Genomic DNA, 23,829 nt, shown 5'->3' on the forward strand with positions numbered 1-23,829 from the left:
TTTTTTATGTGTAAATACTTGTATAATTTACACTCTCAATAATAAAACTGGTTTATACTATAAATACTATCAAGAGAAAATAGATCAAAAGTTCCCATTGTAAGAATGGTTATCCTACTAATATAAACATTTAAAAATTAAATGGCTCAATTGGTAAATAAAGAAATACCAAACTTTTCATTCTGTTCCCTACGAATCATTTCACAGTCATAGCTTAGAGACACTAAAGTTTGTTCTTAAGGATGTGAATGTTTATCTCCTACTGATCCTCCAGAAGATCCTCATACTACTCATCCAGTAATCTTAAAGCATTTGCAATGGCAAATTATTAGCAGGAACATTGAAGTATGCAAAAATATTAAATAGACCAAGCTCTCCGTATTTCCAGGTGAAAAATCCGAGTAATTCAACGATGTATTTGTCCATATGCATCTGCTTGCAACTTGCCCAAAATATCATCGAGTGGCTAGTTGTTAAGGCCAACGCCTTTTATTTTTAGACGTCAGAAAACCTAAACACACTTTCAAACACTTCAATACAAGATAAAAGAAAATAATTACATTCTATAGTAAATAAAGAAAAACTGAAATTATTTTCTCATCAAAATCTAAAACTCAGAAGTTCTATTCTTTAGAGAGCATGTTATAAAGCAGTGGTCTTCAGAGATGATGATACAGAGCATCTGTCTTCAAACATTTTTGCTCTTATCCACAAAAATAATTTTGACAAATAAGAGATTTCTGTGCATATTTAAATGATTTGAAATTTTTCATCATAAGATTTTGTTACAAAATATGCAGTTCCTGCCATATCATAAGTATTGGCGGTTTTTTAAGATAAAATCTAGGGATACCTGGGTGGCTCAGTTGGTTAAGCATCTGACTCTGTTTCCGCTCAGGTCATGATCTCATGGGTCCTGAGATCAAGTCCTGTGTTGGGCTCTGCACTCAGCAGGGAGGCTGCTTCCCCTCTCCATTTTCCTCTTCCCCTCCCCACCACTCATGCTATCTCTCTCTCTCTCTCTGAAATAAATAAATCTTTTTTTATTTAACTAAAAAATAAAATAAAATCTAAATTAGTCTTTCAAATGTATCCTATGTATAAACACCATACAAATGGACACCTTCTATCCATCTTTAAAAATCAAATATTTAAAATAAAGGAATTCATATTTTCCTTTCCACTTTCTCCACAGAATTTTATTCTACTTTGAATCTTGAAAATCTTTTCTTGATCCCTGAGACTTCTCTGAGGTAAATTTATACAAACAACAAGCACGTATACATTTATATTGAAACTACCTTTAAATTAATATTCTTTGACCATAGGCCCCCTGTTCTTTTAATCATCTGGGTTGAATTATCATTACAACTATTATAAGCACATAATTGATCAAACAAATAAATTATAAGTGTTGACATAAAATTACTAAAAACAAAAGGCAAAATTTAATTGGAAAATGTCTCTTAGTGGAAGAAATTGGGGAATTCATGAAACCTTGATGAAAAAACAGTTGAACTATCCCTTTGTTTGGCTTTCTGGAGATTTTACCCTTCCAAGAAGTTCACCTTACCAGACTCAGGTTAGATAAAGTGTGCCTTCCTTTTGTAAAGTTAGAAGAACGACAATGCAAAGTGAGAGATGGGAACAGAGAATGTCGGCTGACCGACCCCCTGGAGCATTTTTGGTAGGCCAATTTAAGGATTTGAAAATGGATTTTTGTAAAAACTTTCTGTGCTCCCCCCATCCCTATCACAATTTGAACACCACGCCTCTAAGATACCTAGAGACAGTGTTGTTGACTTGAGCTAAGAAAAAGTACTTTTCCTGAATTACTCCTTTACTTAAAGAACTGATTTTGAAGGCGCATGGGTGGCTCAGTTGGTTAAGCGGCTGCCTTCAGCTCAAGTCATGATTCTAGGATCATGGGATCGAGTCCCACATCAGGCTCACTGCTCAGTGGGGAGTCTGCTTCTCCCTCTCCCTCTGCCTTCCTCTCTGCCTACTTGTGCTTTATAAATAAATAATCTTTAAAAAAAAAACCTGATTTTGAAAGTTTCTTAGATGGTATCATGCTACATTTTGAAATCTGCTTTTGACCAGCTGGCTAGCCTATGTAGTCGTCTGAGCCATCTCTTCACTAATCAGCTAACTCCTGTACACCTACAGATTCTGAACTAAGAAAGCCAATATGAAGGAATCATAGCCTAAGAGCTCCATCTGTTAATAACACAGCATAAGCTGCTATGGAAAAGCACTGGAGAAAGAAATAGGCAGCTTGTAGCATGTAAATGTTAAATGGGCAAAACAGTCTATTAAAACATTTTAAAAGAACTCTAAAAAAATAAACACTGTCTTACTTTTACGCATCTTAAAACGTAATGAATAGGGCCCTTATCCTCCGGAATGTCCTAAAATGTTTGGCTCAGTTGTACTACCTAGGGTGGCTTAAAGCAGAAACCTTTCCAGAAAGGATATGTTTGGCATTCAGTCTCTGCAGATACGAGTTGACCCTGTCCTGGAAGGCCAGGGTGGCTTCACACCCACAAGCATTTTCTGTAGAGACGAGTCTTCGTGCTTCTTCAATGGCTGATGACGACAGTACACAAAATGTTATAGCTAATCAGAAACCATAGAAATCAGGAAATCTGTAATTCAGTCCTACACAAAATGTTATAGCTAATCAGACACCATAGAAATCGGGAGATCTGTAATTCAGTCCTACACAAAATGTTATAGCTAATCAGAAACCATAGAAATCGGGAAATCTGTAATTCAGTCCTACACAAAATGTTATAGCTAATCAGAAACCATAGAAATCGGGAAATCTGTAATTCAGTCCTACACAAAATGTTATAGCTAATCAGAAACCATAGAAATCGGGAGATCTGTAATTCAGTCCTTCCATTTTTAAGACTTAACTAAATGCATTTTCGAGGAGGTAAGAGGATATAAGGGCACACAGAAAGAGGAGGAAATACTTTGAAATATTAATGTCACAGAAGAAACTGAATTCGATATTGGGAAACGTTTACAATCATCAATCCTGGGTATTGACTATGTGAGAGTTCATTATATTCTCTCTACTTTTGTGAGTGTTGGAAACTTCCTGTGATACAAAGCAAATTTTTAAAAAGTTGACGTAGGGGGGAGCCAAGAATGCAGACCTAAAGTAATTAATCTTATTATGGTACTGTGTCCCTATTAAGAAATGAAAATAAGGAAAAGAATTCTCTCTTTGGCCAAAATATTTCAAGAATTAAAAGTAGATAATTCCTGATTTCTTAAACAGACTATTACTCTATTGAACGGTCTGATTGGACAGTTCTAGTTCTTACCCATAAATACTTTGGAAGTAAAAACTTCGGTTTGTATCAGCATTTAAGCAAAGAACCTGGGAGAATGATAATGCGAACTCCTAGTTCTTCCTAAAATGTAGTGAGGCAGCTCTCCCTACTCTCAAAGTCCCGAAAGTTGCCTAACAGAAATAAGAGTAACTTCCCATGGATAATCTTCCATTGTGACCTGAGGACAGAGAATGGTCTTTTGCTCCTATCTTTTCTCCCACATTCTACAAAAATAGGATACAGAATGAAGATGACCATAAATTCACTTGATCAAATAAAATCTATCTACCTGTCCAAATCCTGTGGGCTTTTAGGGACAGCCAGCCCAAATCAGTCAGTCTAGCCAGAAAGTATCTACTGAAATTAAGTACATCCCCATCATCCCTGTACAGAGCATGTAATTGGCATTCATGATGCTTTTCCAGTGCTTCTTGCCTGATAAACTGTAAGTTCTGTGAGGAGAAGGGCTCAGTGGGGTAGTCTAATTAAAACACTCACAGAAAATTTTAAAATTGGCATGTAGCCCAATTGAAAGTTGGGAGACGAACCCGTTCGCAATGGCATCAAAAAGAATAAAAATTTAGGATTAAAATTAACAAATGATGTGCAAGACTTGTACACTACAAACTACAAAACATTTATATGTTCCCAGTTCCTTCCTCAAGATCTGAAAGAATACTAGATCTAGAACAGCAGCTCCGTGAATGCTTGCTGAGCAAAGAAGTGAATGACTAGGTAAATGTGGTCAGGACGTAACCCAACATAAATGCGGCAGGAATCCCCATCTTCCAAGAGAAGAAAAATGCCCCAAGACTGAGTTCTCTGAGAATTAACCCCTAGATCGGGTAACCTGGTGTTAGTACCCTGATACATTCAAGTCCTAAAAGCAAGCTCTTGCCTACTATCCTCACCCTCCCCAAGAAGAGGTTCCATACTTCACTTCAAGCTAAGAAGTATCTACTAGTAACTGTCAGGTGCTATGGAAGATGCTAGAAATACAGCAACATCGACTGCCCCCAGGGGTTGGAGATTACTGTCTCTAGGAGCATAAACACACAAGTCTCAAACTCTGACCAAGTCTGAAATAGGAAAGTCATCCTCGTTCCTCTCCCAGCCTGGTCCCCACATCCAGTTTATCGCCAAATTCTGTTCATTCTGCCTCAGAAAGGTGTCTGGAATCAGCTTGCTTCTGTCAACACTGTCCCCCTCCTCACCCAACCTGGGACCACTGCAACAGTCTCCGACTGGCCCCGCCCCCTGCTCGCCAGCCCCTCAGACCCACACAGCAGCCAGGGGGACTTGTGAAAATGTAAGCAGAATCATGCCGCCCCACTCCTTAAAACTCTCCAGTGACTTCCCAGCTTCTATAAAACAAAATATAAACTCCTTCCCCTTGCCCCAGAAGATCAGCATGACTCAGCCCCTGCCCCTCTTCAAAGTGACACCACACTTCCCTGGCTGGTGGCGGTTGCAACAGGGCTGGCAACCAGGCGAGTCCCTCCCTCTCCCCCACCTCCCCCCTCCTCTCTTCTCCCCTTCCCTCCTCTCCCCATAAAGTCACCAGGCAGTCCTTGGCATTGCTCTCCCTTCTTCCTCCAGCTCCCCAGTTCCAACCTAAATACCGCTGATCCTCAGGTCTCAGATGTCACTTCCGCAGAGAGACCCTCCCAACCTGAAGGAGGTCCCCCAACCCCCATGGGTTCAGGACCCTGTTCTTTTCTCACGGCTCTTCTTTATAAATAGCTATTTCCTTGTCTTTTCCCCTTAGACTGTTACCAAAGACCATACATGTTCTGTTCACGATTATACACCCAGTGCCCAGAAAATAGTAGGCGCTCTGCTGACTGAATGGTTGATGGAATAGTTGAAGGAACAAGTCACCCCAGCACAAGGTGTCCTGGGCTGAAGGAGGACCAAGCTCATTGGAAGGAAAAGGGAAGCTCTGGTAGAGGGGGTAAAATTGACCTAGGCCTGTTCAATTAATTATGTTAATTAATTGAATTCATTCATTCATTCAATTTAATTAATTCAATTAATTCATGTTCTTTAGTTATAGAAACAAACATACCAACACAACTGTGTAATATTTGATTCAAACAAAGCAATTTAGAGAACATTTAGGCAATGATGAAGCATAATAAAAATAATCATAAAGCTAGCACACAACTTAAGAAGTAAAATATCATGAATGCTGTTGCAGAGACATCATTTAAGTAAAAATAGAAACACTAGAAGATATTTGCCACACATAAAACAACAAAGAATTTATATCCAGAAACGTACAGGGTTCCATTTTATCAGTAAGAAAAATACAAAAAACCCAAGAGAAAAGTAAGGGCATACATAGCATTTCCCAATTAAAAAAAAACTCCAATGACCAATAAATACAGGAAGTAGCCAGCAAATGAAAAAATAAAGACCATAGGGAGACACTTTTTTGCCTCCACTAGGATGGCAAAAACTTAATCCAACAAAACCAAATATTGGCACGGATGTGGTTCTTGGATTTTGGCAAGTGGTAGTGGTGAGGGAAGGGGGTCCCAGCGAAGGGCGGACACGGGCAGGGCACGTCCCTAGCATAGCCAGGGTGTGCACACGGTGGAGCCCAGGACCTGGAAGCAGGGAGCCCGGGGCAAAGGGAGTGACAGGGTGAAAAAGAGAGGGGACCGGGACAGGGAAAGAAGGGGATGGGGGCAGAGCTCCAGTCTGGGATGACAAAGCTCTGCGGATGGGGAGTGGGACAGAACTAGACGCTTCGTAAAGGTTACAGTGGGAAATTGGGCGTCAGGTGTATCTTACCGTCACTGCAACAACAATCCCACTTAGGAAGAGGCTGTAATCAGAAAGGAAAACGAAGAGGAAGGAATCCTAGGGGAAGCATGGCTGGCGGGGACACTGCTTCATTGGGAAGACAGCTCGGAGCCTCCGCGGGCCTCGGACCCCTCGGGATAGTGCTTGGGCCTTCGAGAGGAAAGCTGGCTCCTAGAAGACGAGCCTTGCAAACCAAACAGGTGGCAGGGACAGTCCGTACCTGCGCATGTCCTCTGGTCTTCGTTCAGGGTGTAGCCGGGGAAACAATCGCAGTGATAGGCCGCGGGCCCGTCGTCCACACACAGGTGCTGGCAGCCGTGCGAGCCCCCAGCACACTTGCTGCGAACTGCCCCGGCGCGGAGCAGGAAAGAAAATAGACCCAGGTCACAATGCGGAGGGAGACACAGATTTCCGGGAGAGAAAAGCTTTGGCGCAGTCACAACAGGTGCTGAGAATGAACCCGTCCGCGGCCAGCAACCCCGAGCCCACCTTGCAGGACAACGCCCGTTGTCCCTTCCTACATCTCACATCCCTCCGGTCCCACCTTTGACTGCCTCCCCCCTTGCCTTCTCATTTCTCGCAGGTGCATGGGGGTGCCTCCTCTCTTGTCCTGCCTGCAGTGCTGGGGCTGGACCGAGTCCTGGAACTTACCTTTGGCCTCTCCGGATGCCTCCAAGTGCCTCCCACATCTCCAGCCACACAGGGACCATCTTCACCATCACCAGAAACAATGTATTAGGGACCCACTGGCACAGGGAGCTAACTCAGACGCTGCACATAAAGTGGGTGCTGTGCGGACCGAGGGCGGCCCTCGAAAGGGTGCAAAGCGGGACAGAAGACACCAGCCGGCACACCCATGCACACACAGGTAGTGGCAGTAGTGATGACGGTGAGGGGACGTGTCGGTTTGGAGAGTGGAGCATTTATTATCTGTCCCGAAATCTATCACAAGGAGGAAGATGGCTGGCCCAAATCTCAGTGGAGAGCAAAGTGCTATGCTCGGGGGCACCTGGGTGGCTCAGTGGGTTAAAGCCTCTGCCTTGGGCTCAGGTCATGATCCCAGGGTCCTGAGATCGCGCCCTGCATCGGGCTCTCTGCTCAAAGGGGAGCCTGCTGCCTCCTCTCTCTCTGCCTGCCTCTCTGCCTACTTATGATCTCTGTCATATAAATAAATAAAATCTTTTTTTTAAAAAATTGCCATGCTCAGCTCATTCCATATCTAGACGGGCCCAGGATAAGTGGAAACAGCAGGTCTCCTTTAATAAACCCAGAAATTCTTCCCGGGAGACACAAGTTCTTCCCCTGCCATTGCAGGGACCAACCAAGTTTGTTTGCTTGTTTGCTTGTCCCTCCACACTTGGGAAACTTCCACTATTGTCTATGAAAGAGCTTTGAGTGAAAGTCAAGTCTCTCCACAGAGTATCTTTCTAACTCTAACACTGATATTTCCCTTCATGACTTCAGACTTTTCCAGCACAATGCTGGATAGTTGAGGGTGCCTGGGTGGCTCAGTGGGTTGAGCGTCTGTTGGTTTTGGCTCAGGTCATGCTCTCAGGGTCATGGGATCCAGCCCCGCAGGGGGCTCTGCACTCAGCGTGGAGTCTGCTTGAGATTCTCCCTCTCTTCCTCTCCCGCCCCCTCTGCCCCGTCCCTGCACAGGGGCATGCTCGCTCATTCTCTCTCTAAAATTAAAAAAAAAAAAAAAAAAAGACAGAACAGTAGACTGTTTCACTTTTCCCTTCATCCCGCCAGAGCTGCCCTACAGATAACAACGGTCATGCCTCCACTCCCGGCCCTGCTCTAGGGCTCCATATTTAATCTACAAGCCTTGTGGTACTGCCCAGCAGAGGGAAAAGCAGGCCATTAGCAGGGATGGGACCGATGTTATGTACCCCAGCTTCAGAAGAGTAGCTCTTATTACTTTAAAGTGTATAAACACTGCTCTGCACTGGGCTCCATAAATATATTCCTTCCTAACCCTCTAAATTTCTGCCATCTGGTCTTGCTCTTCTACCCTGTGCTGCACAACCACGCACAGCAACCATGAGACAGGATAGCTTGGCATGCGATCACCTGTGTAACCACCAGGGCAAGTGCATGGGTTCCAATCCTCGCTCTGTGACTCACTAGCTGCGTGACCATGGGCAAGTTACTTAACCTGTCTGGGCCTCAGCTTCCTCATACAGGGGCTGTGAGCAATAATAAAGGTGTGACTGTGTCTGAGCTGCCTAGAACCATGTATGGCATCCAGTAGGCACTGAAGAAGTTGGCTACTGTGACCTCGGAGCATGGCCTGGAATAGTCTGTCGTAACTGAACATTTTCTTGGACTTTTTTTTTTTAGTAAAATGTTCCATTTATTCCATAATATTTGTTAGTTTGATTTTTTTTAAGATTTTATTTATTTGTTTATTTGTCAGAAAGATAGAGAAAACACACAAGCAGGCAGAGAGACGGGCAGAGGTGGAGAGAGAGGCAGGCTCCCTGCTGAGCAAGGAGCCCGATGCGGGACTCGATCCCAGGATGCTGGGATCATGACCTGAGCCGAAGGCAGCGGCTTAACCCACTGGGCCACCCAAGCATCCCAGTTTATTTTTTTTAAGATTTTATTTATTTATTTGGCAGAGAGAGACACAGGGGTAGAGAGGGAACACAAGCAGGGGCAATGGGAGAGGAGAGACAGGTTTTCCTGCTGAGCAGGGAGCCCAATTCAGGGCTCCGTCCCAGGACCCCGGGATCATGACCTGAGCCAAAGAAACAGACCCCCAGTGACTGAGCCACCCAGGTGCTCCAATATCTGTTAGTTTAAATGTAAATTTGTTTTAGTGTCCTTTTTCAAGGTCTTCAATGACCCTGGCTGCTTAAGCTACCAAGTGGGGTACCTGTAACCAGTTTGAGAAGTGCAGCCATGAGGCCTCTCCACCCTCAACTGACTTGGTCCTACCCCCGGAGCAAACCAACACAAGCCATTCCCCTTGGCCATCCAGCTCTGCAGTCCTCTGTCTAAACCTCCACCACCCTCGAGGCCCACCTGCTGCCCACACGGTCTGCACCCTTCCCCAGACAGCCCACCTCCCCGGCTTCCACAGCCCTACGTTACTGTCCGTCCCTCTCCCTGCCTAGTCTCTGCTTCTCCAAGGTGTTGGTTCTCTTTGCACCCAGCCTGTAAATTGCCCAGGGGCAGAAAATGTGCTTCTTTACATCCCCACAGGGCTTTGCACAGTCCTGGGAACAAAATAGGTGCTCAGTCCTCTTTAGTTAATTTTTTTTTTTTAAGGGCATTGGTCATGTGCCATTTCCCTTAGTCTCTCTTGGAAAGGTCACATAACATCTCCTCAAGGGGCAGGAGCATATATATATAAAAATCTAATAAAATGGCCAAAATTAAACACAGCCTTGAGAGGCAGGAATTTCTCTCAGAAGTGTTTTTACATTATAAATGTCACCCTGCTCTGCCAGTGAGTTTAAATCAAATTAATGAGGATTCGCCAAGACATAAGGCTCAAATTCACAGAAGATTGATCATCTAGAAACCGTCAGGGAACAACTGACTTCACATTTACTGGAAGACCTGTGTGGGTCTAATTCAGTCATTGACAAAGTCTCCTTTACTAAAACGATCCAGCTTTAAGATTAACGCTACAGAAAAGTTCTAGGGCAAGTTTTAATTGGAAAAAGATCAGTTCAGCCTATCCCACCAAATAGTTACTGTTTTCAACCGACTTCCTCTAAAGTTCCCATTTGCTTCACAAGTGCCCAGCGTACAGAGCTATAACATTTTCCTGGATAAGGATCCTACATTCAGTTAGCTTTTCTCATATCCCTCACTCTCTGCCCATTTCTGAAATGAGATATATTTGCAAAATCAAGTGCGTTCACTGCCGTCTGAGCAATGTGTGTCTTGGTCTATAAGCAGGACAGAAGGTGTAGAGTCTGATTCATTAAGTATCCTTAAGAGTCATTGTGTCAATTGCAAGTTGGTTTCACCGCCATAGAAAGAGCCAGCTAGGAAAGAGTTTGTTGAGTGGACCTTACCTGAACACGTTTTGTTGTCAGCATTCAGAGTATAACCCTCGTAGCATTCACAGTGATGGGACCTATCTCTGTCATTCACACAAATGTGTTGGCAGCCATGCGTACCAAAGGCACATTGGTCTTGAGCTACCAAAGAAAATTCCAGGAGAAAAGCAACTAAAAGTGGAGAAGTCTTTTATTACCCATATATAGAAATCTTCTTACCTGTGACTAGAAATATATAAGAGGAAAACCTGTTGGAAACCTTCCACAGCCACCCGTACTATGGGCTGATACCAGAAGTTAGCGGTGTTTAGCGAAATCCTACACACAGTCCTTATTCTTCTTTTTTTCCAACTGCTTTTTCAAAATCATCCAGACTGAGTTTTTATAATCTAAGTATCTCATAAATGCTAAATAAATAAATAATTACTAAAGCGTTCCTTTCGGGTTTATTGTATTTACGCTGAATCAGGGGGGTACCAACAATTGTGCGGCTAATTCCACTAGATTCAGAAAGACGCCAAATTTGAGTTGGAAGACACTGTAATTCAGCCCTCCCCTGTTCTAGGGGAAGAAGCAGAATCCAGAGGAGACCAGCTGACCCAGAGCAGCATCAGAACTCAGGACCCAAATTGTCACTCAATGAACTTTCCTCTACATGGACATGATTTTTTTTTTTTTTTTGGTCTATAAACTTTTGATTTTGAAATCACTGCAGGCATATGACAGAGTTCCAAAAACAGTACAAAAAGTCCTGTACTTCACCCGATTTCCCCCAGCGTCAACATCCCATATAACTATAGCACAATTATCAAAACCAGGAAATTGGCGCTAACACAATGTTATTAATTAATCCACAGATCTTAGTAAAATTTTGCCATTTGTTCTACCAGTAACGCCCTTTTTCTGGTCCAGGACCCAATCCAGGGTCCACATTGTACTTTACTGTCACATGTCCTTAGTCCCCTCCTTTCTGGGACTCTTCCTCGTCTTTGCCTTTCATGACCTTGACAGCTTTGAAAATCACTGGCAAATTACTTTGTAGAATGTCTCTCAGTTTGGATTTGTTTGAAGTTTCCTCCTGAGGCTGAATATTTAAAGAAGACAACAGAAGCGCTACTGTGCCCTCAGGACATCGTGTGAGGAGAGGCATGACGTCATTGCGGGTCATGACTAGTGGGGTTCCCTCTGATCACCTGGTTGAAGGGGTGACTAACAGGTCTCTCTGCTACGAAGGAACTGTTTATCCCGTTGTAGTTAATAAGTATCTTGTGGAGCGTTCTTTTTTTTTTTTTTAAAGATTTTATTTATTTATTTGACAGACAGAGATCACAAGTAGGCAGAGAGGCAGGCAGAGAGAGAGGGAAGTAGGCTCCCCGCCGAGCAGAGAACCCGATGCGGGGCTCGATCCCAGGACCCTGAGATCATGACCTGAGCCGAAGGCAGTGGCTTAACCCACTGAGTCACCCAGGCGCCCCGTTCTTTGATTTTAACTTACTAAACTGTCTTTAGCATTTGGAAAGCACTGCCAGGGCTGGCTACAAGGCCCAAGAGAGAAAAACCAACCAAGTGCCCAGTCAGTGTGCCCTACCCCTCCAACACCGGCTAGGGGGGTGCAAACGGGGAGGTAGCAAAAGGAAAGCCTCCTCCTCCACTTACCCGAACAACTCTTCCTGTCTTGGTTCAGGGTGTAACCTTCGTAGCACTCACAGTGGTAAGAGCCAGTTCTGTCGTTCACACAGATGTGTTCACAGCCGTGAGTGTTCAGAGCACACTCATCGATAGCTGTCAAAAGACCATCAGGACAAATGGAAACACAGGAAAACGTGGTAGATTAATTATGGGTCACCACCACACATACACACACACACACACACACACACACACACAGAGCTATTAAAATGGGAGGAGCCCTAGCACAACAGAAAGGCCACAGGACAGGAGGTTGGGAACTGATTTCTGTGCTGGCTCTTTCACTAACAGACCCCATGACATGGGTAAGTCGTCTTCCTTCCCTGGGTCTCAAGTTCATTATCTATAAAACGAGTAGGTTGAATTAAATGATCTCTAAGTTTCCTTCCTCTCAAGACTTTTTCTGAGGATTTTTTTTAAAAAATGGACCTAACTCCCATCTTTACTGGTTTCATGTGAGTAGCCCTATACCCGATGAGTGAGAACCTCTCTAAACTTTCTTCTGTGTCTAAATTCAGTGAGCAGCGCTGGTCTCAGAGACAAAGGAGCAGCTTGTACTTAATTAAGTAAAATCCAGGAAAAGTTCCAAAATCCTCAAAAAGACTGAGAGTTCTGGCCCCCTTCCTGACTAACCCATTTCCCTACTAACCCTTTTCTTGAGAACTAATTATAAGTACTATGAAGACGCTGATTCATGTTATGACCTCACTTTTCTCCCACAGTGTTAGAGGAAAAACATTGATAAGCACCCGTGAACCAACCAAAAGACAGTTAGGAGGAAAGCATAAGGCCAGTCCCAAACCCGGAGGGCAGGTCTCTAGCTGAGTCCCAGTCAGGCAAGCTCCCCGAAGCGGGCCTCACCTGAACATGTCTTCTGATCGGCGTTCAAGGAGTATCCTTGGCTACACTCACAGTGGTGCTTGCCTTCCCCATCACTGACACACACATGCTGGCACTGGTGTGTGCCAAGCACACACGGGTCCAGAGCTGCCCCCCGGAAGAAGACAATCGTCAGTATCAACACACAAGAAACGTTCCAGATACTTGCTTCTCTGTCAAAAAGACGCCACCCTCTGATTCCTTTTCAATGAGAGCCCGTGGTAAAAACTGGCCCTTTGTCTTCTGCCTCTGGCTTCTTGGAAGCACCACTATTACACGTATGATGTTACTAATTTAAAATTACAGATTTTGTTTCAGCTTTCTTAAAGAGAAAGGAAATTCTGCATTTGGAGCCAAAGGCAAACACTCACGTGGTCACACAACTTAATGTTTTATTCAGTGTATCCACCTAGCCCAGGAAAAAGAATTTACTTCCCAACTGCGAGAAACGGGGAGACCTACAGTGCACTTCTGGAAAGTCTATGAGCTAGTTGTCCTGCTGGGGCCAGAATCTGCTTTCCAAGGGAAGGGCTCTATAGTGTGTGTCAAAATGATTTCACACACAGGCATGTCCCTCCACCTGGAACTCAGTGGGGCGGCAATACACGTCCTTGAACATGCAAACAGTGGAGGGCAAGGCAGGTAACCGCCTTCTGAATGAGCAGCAGGGGTGTGGGAACCTAACCGTACATGTGTGCAACTTCAGGGCCTCTAGGATCTGCAAGGAGCGTGGACTCACACGCTCCATCCATGCAAGCAGGTAAAAAGAAAAGCAAGAACAGAATAAACGAGATTACGTCAGCGAAGCCGCAGCCCCATCTTCTCACTCCTGGAGGTGTTTATATCTTGTTGGATTTTTTTTTTCCTAGTAACATGTTTTGAAAGAAGAATCAATGAATTTAGTCATTTCTGAGAAACCAAGGAGGCCTGTTGGAGGAGGCTGGCACCCCTGGGCAGGTAACCCAGCCTCGACTGCTTTGGCAACAGGTCAAGGTTAATATTTTCCCAAGAAGAGCCTTTTCATGGAATGATCTTTCCAACCCGTTGAGTACAACAAGCTGCCCCTCAGTCTCTTTTCCATAGAGAGGACATTTTTCCCCCCAGAACAAGCAGGTCTTTTGTACCAGAAGGAAAAGATTGCCACTCACCACTTGCTGCTTTATGGCCTTCAAGCCCAACCCCAGGTGCTAGCTTTGAGACCCAACTCTGCCACAGACCAACGTCTTTATGGAAAAGCTCTCACCCACAAGCACAGGGGGTTTTCCTGGGAGAAAGAAAGCCACTTCTTTTGAGAAACCAATGAATGCCAAGACAGCTTCTGAAGGCCCAGTGTCCTGGGACAGGAAAGACAAGGGGCCACCAGCCAGGTCTGGCTGAGTTGAGGCCAAACTTTGCTCTAGACCAAGACTTCATCTCCCATTTCCTGACAAACTGGGGTGATTGCTGAGTTCCACATTAATTTCAATATAAAGCCTCCTTGAAATTTAAACTGTAATTACTAATTCACGTCTTGTCACCATCCCCAGACTACTGCTTAATAATATGGAGGGAATATTTTATCCGTGCATCAGATTAATTAATGCGTATCCAGTAAAGAGATGGGGCACAGGTTACACAGCAAACGGTATCTACATTTTAAAATTCACCTGAACTAGAAATTTGCCCCCACCTGTTTGGATAATTCCATAGAAGGCTTTGAAAGACTGTATCTCTACATGATTAAAAAAAAAATAGTAATAATAAAGCATGAATATGGGTAGATAGAAAGACAAAACATAGGTGGGTACAAAGGAAAAAAGAAATTTGGGTGACTGGGTGGCTCAGTCGGTTAAGTGTCTGCCTTCAGCTCAGGTCATGATCCCAGGGTCCTGGAATCAAGTTCTACATCAGGCTCTCTGCCTAGCAGGGCGTCTGCTTCTCCCTCTGCCCCTCGCCACTGCTTGTGCTCGCTCGCTCTCTCTCTCTCTCAAATAAATAAAATCTTTTTTAAAAAGAAAAAACAAACCTAAAAATAAAGTATGCGTCTCACACATTCATAATTCTGATCAGTGGCTAAGATTAAAGCCCCGCCTTAACTGGATTCATATTCATGGCTTTGACTAATTCATGCTAAAACTTCCAATTAAATTAGCATGCTCATATTCAAACTGCATCCTAAAGGAAAAAAGAAAGAAGGACAGTAACGATCCTTTTTTTTTTTTTTAAATCTGCTTCTCGCTATCTCCCAAGTGAACCGAAATCTCAACCCTTTCCCCAGCCGCTTCTTAATCCTGTCCCTCCACAAGGAAGAACAGAATCTGAAAACTGGGGGATCCGAGAACAAGCAAAACCCTAACCGACAGTTACACCGGAAATCGCGCGGACCCTTCCACGGGCAGACAGACGCTGCTCCCGGTCGTCGGCAGGAGAACAAGCAGAGTTCTGTTAAAGCCGGAGAGGGTTAAAGCGAAAGAAAATACCTGGGAGAAATGGAGTTGTGGGCAGAGAGGAGAAAAGAGGAGTCTTGAGGTTTTTGTTTTTATTTTTTTCTGACCCCATCAGGGAACAGCAGGATCATTTATCCTGGATATTTCCAGACCTTCCCATTTCTAATGCAAACACGGAGATTTTTATGAGCAAACGAAGTTATATATAAAGCAACTCTATATTCCTAAACCAACAAAATGTGTTGAAGCTGGTAAAAAAAAAAACTCAAGAAAAGCACTGCTTATATTTTAGTTTTCCATAAAGTTTCTACCAAAAAAAAAAAAAAGAATAAATCTCTTTCTTTGGAGACACAATATCTGAGTATTCTAGTTGGGAGCAAGACTTACCGCAAAAGGTTTCCTGGAATCTAGAGGAGAGTTTCTCAATGACCCCGTAGGTCTCCACATAGAAAACGTGCTCATCTAGGGGCTCACTGGCCATCATCTTGAGGGACTCCATGTCTGCCCGGTCCACGCCCACCGCATAGAGCTCAATACCAGACGCCCGGGCCCGAGCCGCCACGTCATTCACCTGGTCCTGGGGCCTCCCGTCTGTCACGATGATGGCCACCTTAGGGATGTTGGAAGTGGGCCCCCGAGCTCCTGCCTCCACCGTGAAGGCCTCATCCATCGCTGTCTGGATAGCCAGGCCCGACATGGTGCCTGTAGACAGGGGTGTGATCCGGGCCACGGCCTGTTTCAGGGACTGTTTATCTGAGTGGGTTTGGAGATGGAACTCAATCTTCACGGTGCTGGCATAGTTCACCACTGCCACCCGTGTGTCCGCCGCCCCAATGTCCAGAGTGTCAATTATCTGGGAGACAAAGGTCTTCACCTTGGTGAACTCCAGGGGCCGCACACTGCGGGAACTGTCGATGATGAACACCAAATCCAAGGGCCTGCTCCGGCAAACACCTGTGAAGAAGGGTGTGGAGGATGGGCACGGCTGAGCAATGACGAGATCCCAGTCGGAAATGGGGCGTTCCTCATACCCAAAGAGCCCTGGGGTTGGAGGCCCTACTGTCTGCTACCTTCCCCCAAGACCATCATCCTCCCTTAAAATGCTAAAAGCACCGGGCACCTGGATGGCTCAATGGGTTAAAGCCTCTGCCTTTGGCTCAGGTCATGATCCCAGGGTCCTGGGACCAAGCCCCGCATCAGGCTCTCCGCTCAGCGTGGAGTCCGCTTCCCCTTCTCTCTCTGCTTGCCTCTCTGCCTACTTTGATCTCTGTCAAATAAATAAATAAATCTTAAAAAAAAAAAAAAGGATGCTAAAAGCACCAACGTCCTTCCAAATTCCCTAATGAGAATTCACATATAGGGGAGAAGTTTCTCCAATAGGCTGGCTACAGGCTGGCTGAACCCCAAACTTTCCCTAGAACCTCATCCCTCTGCTTCAGCATTGCTCCCAAGGTTCCGCTTGCCTCCCAGGAATGAACAGTTTCCAGACCTTTCTTTGGCACCTCAGCCATGGGACAATAGGACAGTGCAGCCTCTCTGCCCTGTCCAGGCCTCACACACCTCAAGCAATGGCAGAGTTCAAGGCAAACACACTGGTGCTTTTCTGGAAGCTTCCTTCTACTCCCCCACCAATGGGACAAAAACTGCACCCAGAGTAGCCCTAAGTGCCCTCTCCTTCTCATCATTCATCAGGTTTAGTGAACTCTGGGGCCCTGTGAGCCTGAGATACTTAAAAGCGAGACGAGGAATGACAATCTGACCCACGTCGGTTGTGCTTCCAACTCTGTGTCTGGTTTTCAGGAGCAGAGATGTCTACTCGTGTCTCCCTCTGCCTCCACCAAACTCTTATAGTCACCCCTTTCATTTCTTCATTCACCAAATACTTTTGGGGGACCTACCATGTATTTAGCCTTGGGACTACAAAAGCAAAGAAGCCTGTACCTTTCCTACTCAAAAGTACCAAGCACCAGGACCTCTGGAAGGCACAGTCAGTTAAGGCTCTGACTCTTGGTTTCGGCTCAGTTCATGGTCTCGGGGTGAGATCAAGCCCCACGCTGGCTCCACGCTCACCGCAGAGTCTGCTTTAGATTCTCTCTCCCCTTCTTCTGTCCCTCCCTCTCTTTCTTTCTCTCTCTCTCTCAAATAAATAAATCTTTAAAAAACAAAACAAAACAAAACACAAGCTCCTTGTAACACCACCACACATCTTTGGAAGACCTGGGTGGCTCAGTCGGTTAAGGGTCTACCTTCATGATCCTGGGGTCCTGGGATGGAGCCCTGCACCAGGCTCCCTGCTGAGTGAAGCCTGATTTTCCCTCTCCCTCTGTCCCTCCTCCCAGCTCACGCCCTCTCTCTCTCACTCAAAGAAAATCTTTTTTTTTTTTTTTTAAGATTTTACTGATTTATTTCAGAGGGAAAGAGCAAGAGCATGAGCAAGGGGGAGGGGCAGAGGGAGGAAAAGCAGACTCCCCACTGAGCAGGGGGCCCAACGCGAGGCTCCAGCCTAGGACCCCAGGATCATGACCTGAGCCGAGGGCAGACGCTTAACCAACTGAGCCACCCAGGCGCCCCTAAATAAAATCTTAAAAAAAAAAAAAAATCCACACACATCTTCATTTTCATTTGTTCTTTCTTCCTTTTCCCCCAGTCTTGTCCTAAACTCTCTCTCCTAGCCACCAAAATCAGGTCCAAAAGTCAGGACTGGCTGAGAGGAAAGCCAGTTATTAAACATCTTTTTCAAGTCATTCTTCCTCCTCTACACACACACACACACACACACACACACACACACACACACACCTCGTCATACACACCAAGTCCTAAATGGAAATGTAACTGATACTTGGTCATGAAGCATCAACCAGGGTTCTTTCTTTCCCTGACAGGGGGCTGGAAGGTAACACTAGTGTAAGGCAAAACTCGGTGACTAAGGGAAAAAGATGGATTCAAAACAAATTCCTACACAAGACAGTTTGTGAAGAAAAAGCCCTATCTGGAACAGGAATAATGCCTCTGGAGAGTTTTATTCTAAAAACAGAAAACTATCCTCTTGGTTTTATCCTGCTTTCTGGACGTATTCAATTAAGAAAATAAATCATACTTTACTTTCAATAATGTTTTAGAGATCTTAGGGCACAAAACAAACAATCCTGTGAAGTCAGAGGTGCAGAGGTTGCTTTTATACCCATTTTACAGGTGAGAAGCCTGAGGTTCTGGAAGGTGGGTGAGCCAGAAAACAGCAGGTCATGGATGGGACTCCAGGTTTCCTGACTCCCAGCCTAAAGGGGCTTTTCACTGAATGGCTGCCTCTCTCTGAAACCATATTTTCCACTACCCAAAAAAAAATCAATATTATATTATGTACCAGTAAACATCCTGCATGTTGATTTTGAGCCACTGCCCTGAAGTATGCTATATGTCATGTATTTAGTTAAGTCAAAAGGAATTAAATCTTAAAAAAAAAAACTCCTGAATTCATTTCATCCCTTGATTACCATGCATCAGGAGCAAGGAAGAAGAAACCTATTGAAAATCCTTCCTGGACATGGATGTAGGTTCTTGTACATAATTAGAAAAAAGGAAAAATACATGTCGATATGAGACCCATATTTGACAACCCAAATACCCAAATCTTGTCCTGACTCATGTCAACGTTATGTTCTTATGGTATATGTGCATGATTCCTTCCTTCTCACATGGAATCCTTTATGGAGGCTACAGGGGGTGCGGTGGGCAGAATAAAGCTCCCTTGCCCCCCAAAATATCCGTGTCCTAGTCCCTGGAACCTGGACGTATGTTACTCTACATGGCAAGAAGAAGAAGAAGGAGGAAGATAAGGAGAAGAAGGAGGAGGAGGAGAAGAAGAAGGAGGAGGAAGAGGGATGTGGGAGGAGGAGGAGAAGAAGAAGACTTGGCAGATGGATTAAGTTAAAGACCCTGAGATGGGGATTTTATCCTGAATTATAGGGGTGGGTCCAAGGTAATTACAGAGGCCCCTAAAAGTAAAAAAGAGAGAGGCAGGAGAGGCGATCACCATGATGCGACGTGAGAAGGACCCAAACTGCTTTCGGTGACTTTGAAAATAGGGGAAAAGCCAAGAGTCAAGGAGTGAAGGTAACCTCTACATGCTGAACTGGGCAAAGATTCAGTCTCCCCTAGACCCTTCCCAAAGGAACACAGCCCTACTGACACAATTTTAGATCTCTGAGACTAGTGTTGGACTTCTGGTCTATAGCACTCTTAGATATTATGTGTGTGTTGTTTTTAAGTCACTGAGTTTGTGCTAATTTGTTACAGCAGCAATAGAAAACTAATACAGTGGCTTGACTCAGATGACGGGAAATTCCTTGAGGATCTGGTTACTTCTTGATTTGGACTCCCTCAGCAATGTCACTGTTTTGGAATCTCACTCCCCTATACTAGAAAGCAGCACGTTGATTCTCAGAAACCAAGAAAGTGAGAATCTGAATTTCCTAAAAGATTTCCATACTTAGAATTCTGCTGATTTTTTATAGTTCTGCTAGAAATAAAAGCCCATAGGAGAGCCTAGCCATTTCTGGTTGCAAAAAAAGGAGGAAATTTGGGAAAGGGGGAATCGTAATGTTTATTAAAGGATTATCATTCAAGATCATCTTGGATCCAAGTAATGCAGGGGAACTCAAACAACCCTTGAGGAATCCCTCCTCCCTCTCCCAGTCCCATCCCCAAGGGAGGTGGGTCACAACCTGAGGCAAGGTTACCTTTTAAAAGAAAGGCATCCCTACACTGCCCAACCCCACCACCCCAGCCTGGAGCGAAGCAGGCTACCCCCTAAATTTAACCCTTGTGAATCCTGGTACTCCCTAGCTCAAAGACAATGCTGTCACCATTTCAAATCCAGCCCCTTGGGACTGACGCAGGAAAGAATCCTTTGTGCTCTTTCTCAACATTATCCAGAAAGGTGTCAAGGGGACAAACAAAGCAAATCAACCTGAGGCATGAATGAGACTGGAGACCCAGAAAATGCTTTGGTGCAGGCTCTCCTCTTCAGCAAGACTGAAACTGGACATTTTGGTAATGAAGATAAAATTTTTGTAAACCCATTTTAAGAGCTTGGTAGGTTGTAGCAGCGGAAAGATACTTGTCTGGGATTTTGGAGCCCTGAGTTCTGTTCTGAGCTCTGACAGATTTGCTGGGTCACTTGGTAAGTGTCAATTTACATGCTTTTAGGGGTTGTGACCGGTGGTCTTCCAGCTCTGCTACTCTAGGAACCTCCGCCCCAGGAACCAACTACTGACCAAACAGGGCAATGGAAAATTGTTCGCCAAAGACTCGGTGTCTTGGGTGTTTGAGGATCTAAGAGAGTACAGGTTGGGATTGGGACCCAGTCAGTTCAAGCAGAACACCTGGTCAGCGGCAGAAGATGTGGAGACCAGGATGGTTACAAGACAGGTCGGGGGCCATCCAGCGGCCCCCTCTGGTTTCCTTTTTGGCTTCCCACCCCCACTCCCTGGTGTGAATTCCAGTCCAAATTCTGGTCCAGATCCTAGATTGGACTGAGACAGCTTGAAGAGTGTGGCCAGGAGAGGGAGGGTCACCCTGATCTGGGGCTATAGGTGAAGTGATTTCCAGACAACTAAAGGCAGAATCTCAGGAAGGGTTTGTTCAGCTGCACAGAGAGGTAAGGGTTGGCACAGAGGCGGGGAGGCCCTGTGTTCCCATGCCGCCCCATCCTCCAGACCCAAATTGCAGAGGGAAGTGGCTGGAGTTTGAGCTTCAGGCGACCCAAATTCGAGTCCCGACGATGAGTGACTTTGGACCTCCCCCTTCCCTTGTCTGGACCCATTTCCCCACAGGTCTCATCGAGGAGGGGATTCTTTCTCCTGCACCGCAGTCTGGCTCAGGCTGGGACGGAAGGAACACTTGGCAGCTGCATGGGGCTTCTCCTGTTGGATACCCCGCTTTCCCTGCCACCCATCCCTCCCGCCCGGTCCTCCCCACCTCCCTCCTGCCGGCTGTCCCTCCCCGGTGCCCGCTCGCGTCTCTCCCAGGAGGGGGTCTCACTCCCCCCGCGTACCTGCGCCGCGGGCCCCGCCAGGCTGGCCGGCCCCGGAATAGGGAGCGCCGGTGGGGACAGCAGGGACTGGGCGGCGCCCGGGACTGCCCCCTGGGCCCCGTGTGCTCAGCCTCCGCAAACCCGAGCGGGCCAGGGGGCCGGGGGCGGCGGGGGTCGGCGGCGGCAGCAGCAGCAGCAGCAGCGGCCAGAGCAGCAGGAGCAGTCCCGAGAGGTGGCGCGGCATGGCGGGCTCCACACTTCTGCAGGTGTCGTCGTCGAAGGTTCGCTCGCCCCAACAGCCGAGAGCCTGGGCCCCGCGCCGAGGCGGCCAATTTAAAGGTCCCGCCGCCCCGCGCCCCGCCCACCCGTGGCCCCGCCCCTCGGCCCCGCCCACCGCCAGAGCGCGGGTGGAGTCGCGGGGCTCGGCGCCCGGGACCCGCGGGATCCTGTCCGCGCATTCCGGCGGCAGAAACGGAATGTCTGGGGCGGCCGGCGGCGGCGCGGTGCCCGAAGTCCGGCCCGCGGAGGCCCCCGCCGGGCCTCGTCTGCATGGGCAAGGCCGGGCGCCTCCTGGCCGCGCTCCGCCTCTCCCGAAACTTGCGCTCAAGCCTGCGAACCCCCCGGCCCAGCCCGCCCGCCCTGCGCTCTCTTGCTGCCCCAGCAGGCCTGACCCCCGACCCCGGCCGAGGGGGCCCCGGGCTCTGTCTTCCCGCTCCCGCCAGCGGTGCCTGCGGCGAGGTTTCGACTCGCTCCTCACACTGCATTCCTTTCCCCGGCCAAGTCTCCCAAATTTTGCTGTGGGCTCTCAGTAAAAGAAAAAAAAAGCCTCACAGATTCTAGCAGCATGAATAGGGACGCTTTCATCCCAGCTTCAAACAGCCGTAAACATTTGAACTTATATTACCAGGAATAGAAAGTCAAACATACATTCCCCGGAGACCCGCCTGGCAGCTGGGAGGCCGGCCTGTACCAACAGAGGCTTCGAAGGCGAAGGCGCTCCCGAGATCCCATTTCCTCTCCGGAAGAGCGATGGTGGCAGCACGGGGCTGGGGCCCCTGAGGGGACCCTCGGAGAACTGTCTTCTGGGAGAAAAGCATAAATGGTCTAAGGGAACATGCTGAATTTAGGAAAAACAGACTGTTTCTGCCTGAGGAAAGCAGGAAGGCTTCTAAAAACAGGTGAGGGGGGCGCCTGGGTGGCTCAGTGGGTTAAAGCCTCTGCCTTCGGCTCAGGTCATGATCCCAGAGTCCTGAGTTTGAGCCCCGCATCGGGTTCTCTGCTCAGCAGGGAGCCTGCTTCCTCCTCTCTCTCTGCCTGCCTCTCTGCCTAGTTGTGATTTCTCTCTGTCAAATAAATAAAAAATATTTAAAAAAATAAAAATAATAAATAAAAAAAAATAAAAACAGGTGAGATTTGAGCTGAGACCTAAAACCTGACAACGAAGGCGAGTTCCACCAGATCCAACCTGGTCTCCCTGCTTCCAAGACTATGAGTCCTCTAAAACCCACACTCCACGCAGTAACCTTAAAAATCACTTCCTTGCAACTTTGCTTCCAGTAAAATCCAAATTCCTTTTCAGGGCCAACAAGGTTCCTGGGGGATTCAACCCCACCTCCCCTGCAGCACTGACCAACATCCAGACCTGTATTCCTGCTCTCCATGCCTCAGCCATGCTAGCCTTCCCTTCTCCGTGTGTCCTGGAGCACAGCGAGCTTGTCATCAGTTTAATGTCTTCCTCAGAGCAGCCTTTCCTGAGGCCAGATCTTAAGTCAGTTTCTCAAGCTTATTTTTACCACGACCCATGATAACAACTACATTTTACATTATGAGCCAGCAGCTACGTAAATAGGTAACACCTACCTCCGCAAAGCAATACTAACACTTGACCACATTTGGTGCTGTTCTGTTCACCTCCATTCAGCTCTGTTTCGTTTGTTTTTAATGTGATCACGAACACATGAGTTTGTGGTTCGCTAATGTTTCCCAGCTGGCAGTTTAAAAAATTGTGTTTTAAATAGATTCTTTCCTACTGTCTCTACCTTCTGATCTATTATAGCATCCTGTGTGTTTCATTTGGGGGGCTTCCTTAGTTTGTAGTTATTCCATTTATATTCCCTTTATTTCTGTTTGTGTCCCTCCCCGGACTGTAGGCTCCAGAAGGGCAAAGCCGATGCCTGCACTGCATGCCTCTGTACACATGCAGGTCTGCAATGGGACTGAAAAGTTAGGAAATGGAAGATCATAGGACAGGGCTGAAATATAACTCTGTCTTGGCAGGATAGTAAACAGGCATGAGAGACTGTGAGAAAAGAAATTACCTGGCATCACTTTTTCCAAGAGCCCAAGGAGGCTGAGGAAATGGTTTTGCTCAGTTTCACTTCACTGCCTGACAACAGATGGCCCTAGGCTGGGCACTGGCTCCAGAGACAGTCCTTTCCACTGGCCTCCTCTAGTGGGGAGTAGGTCCTTCTCTACCACCAGGCTCCTTCTCTGAAGAAATTCTGGGATACAAGCAACAGAAAGTGTAATAGTCTGTTTCAGCACATTTGCATGTAGGCATATGTGAAGATTAAGACTATTTGTTTAAGCTAAGGAAATAATTGTGGGTAGTTTTCCCTAAAAAT

At 46.3% G+C, this 23,829-nt stretch overlaps 1 protein-coding gene across 1 annotated transcript; it reads right to left on the reverse strand.

The window, feature by feature from the left end:
* Window positions 1–406: 406 nt before the first annotated feature.
* MATN3 (matrilin 3) lies at window positions 407–21,449 on the reverse strand. The gene is made up of 8 exons (XM_045978715.1): window positions 21,227–21,449; window positions 15,559–16,125; window positions 12,728–12,853; window positions 11,834–11,959; window positions 10,193–10,318; window positions 6,379–6,504; window positions 2,479–2,589; window positions 407–462 (listed from the first exon to the last, which is right to left on the reverse strand). The coding sequence occupies exons 1-8, from the start codon at window positions 21,447–21,449 to the stop codon at window positions 407–409; spliced, it is 1,461 nt and encodes a 486-aa protein (XP_045834671.1).
* Window positions 21,450–23,829: the final 2,380 nt, after the last annotated feature.

Source organism: Meles meles, chromosome 15 (assembly GCF_922984935.1).
Source record: "Meles meles chromosome 15, mMelMel3.1 paternal haplotype, whole genome shotgun sequence".
NCBI lineage: Eukaryota > Metazoa > Chordata > Mammalia > Carnivora > Mustelidae > Meles > Meles meles.

Bases quoted from the DNA above. Each gene is read 5' to 3' on its own strand.
- MATN3 (XM_045978715.1), bottom strand. From the start codon at position 21,449: ATGCCGCGCCACCTCTCGGGACTGCTCCTGCTGCTCTGGCCGCTGCTG. The intron at 12,854-15,558 runs GTAAGTCTTGCT...TCCGGGGGGCAG, and splicing joins ATTCCAGGAAACCTTTTGCG to CTCTGGACCCGTGTGTGCTT. The intron at 463-2,478 runs ATATCCTTTCTG...ACAACTAGCCAC, and splicing joins GCAGAGACTGAATGCCAAAC to TCGATGATATTTTGGGCAAG.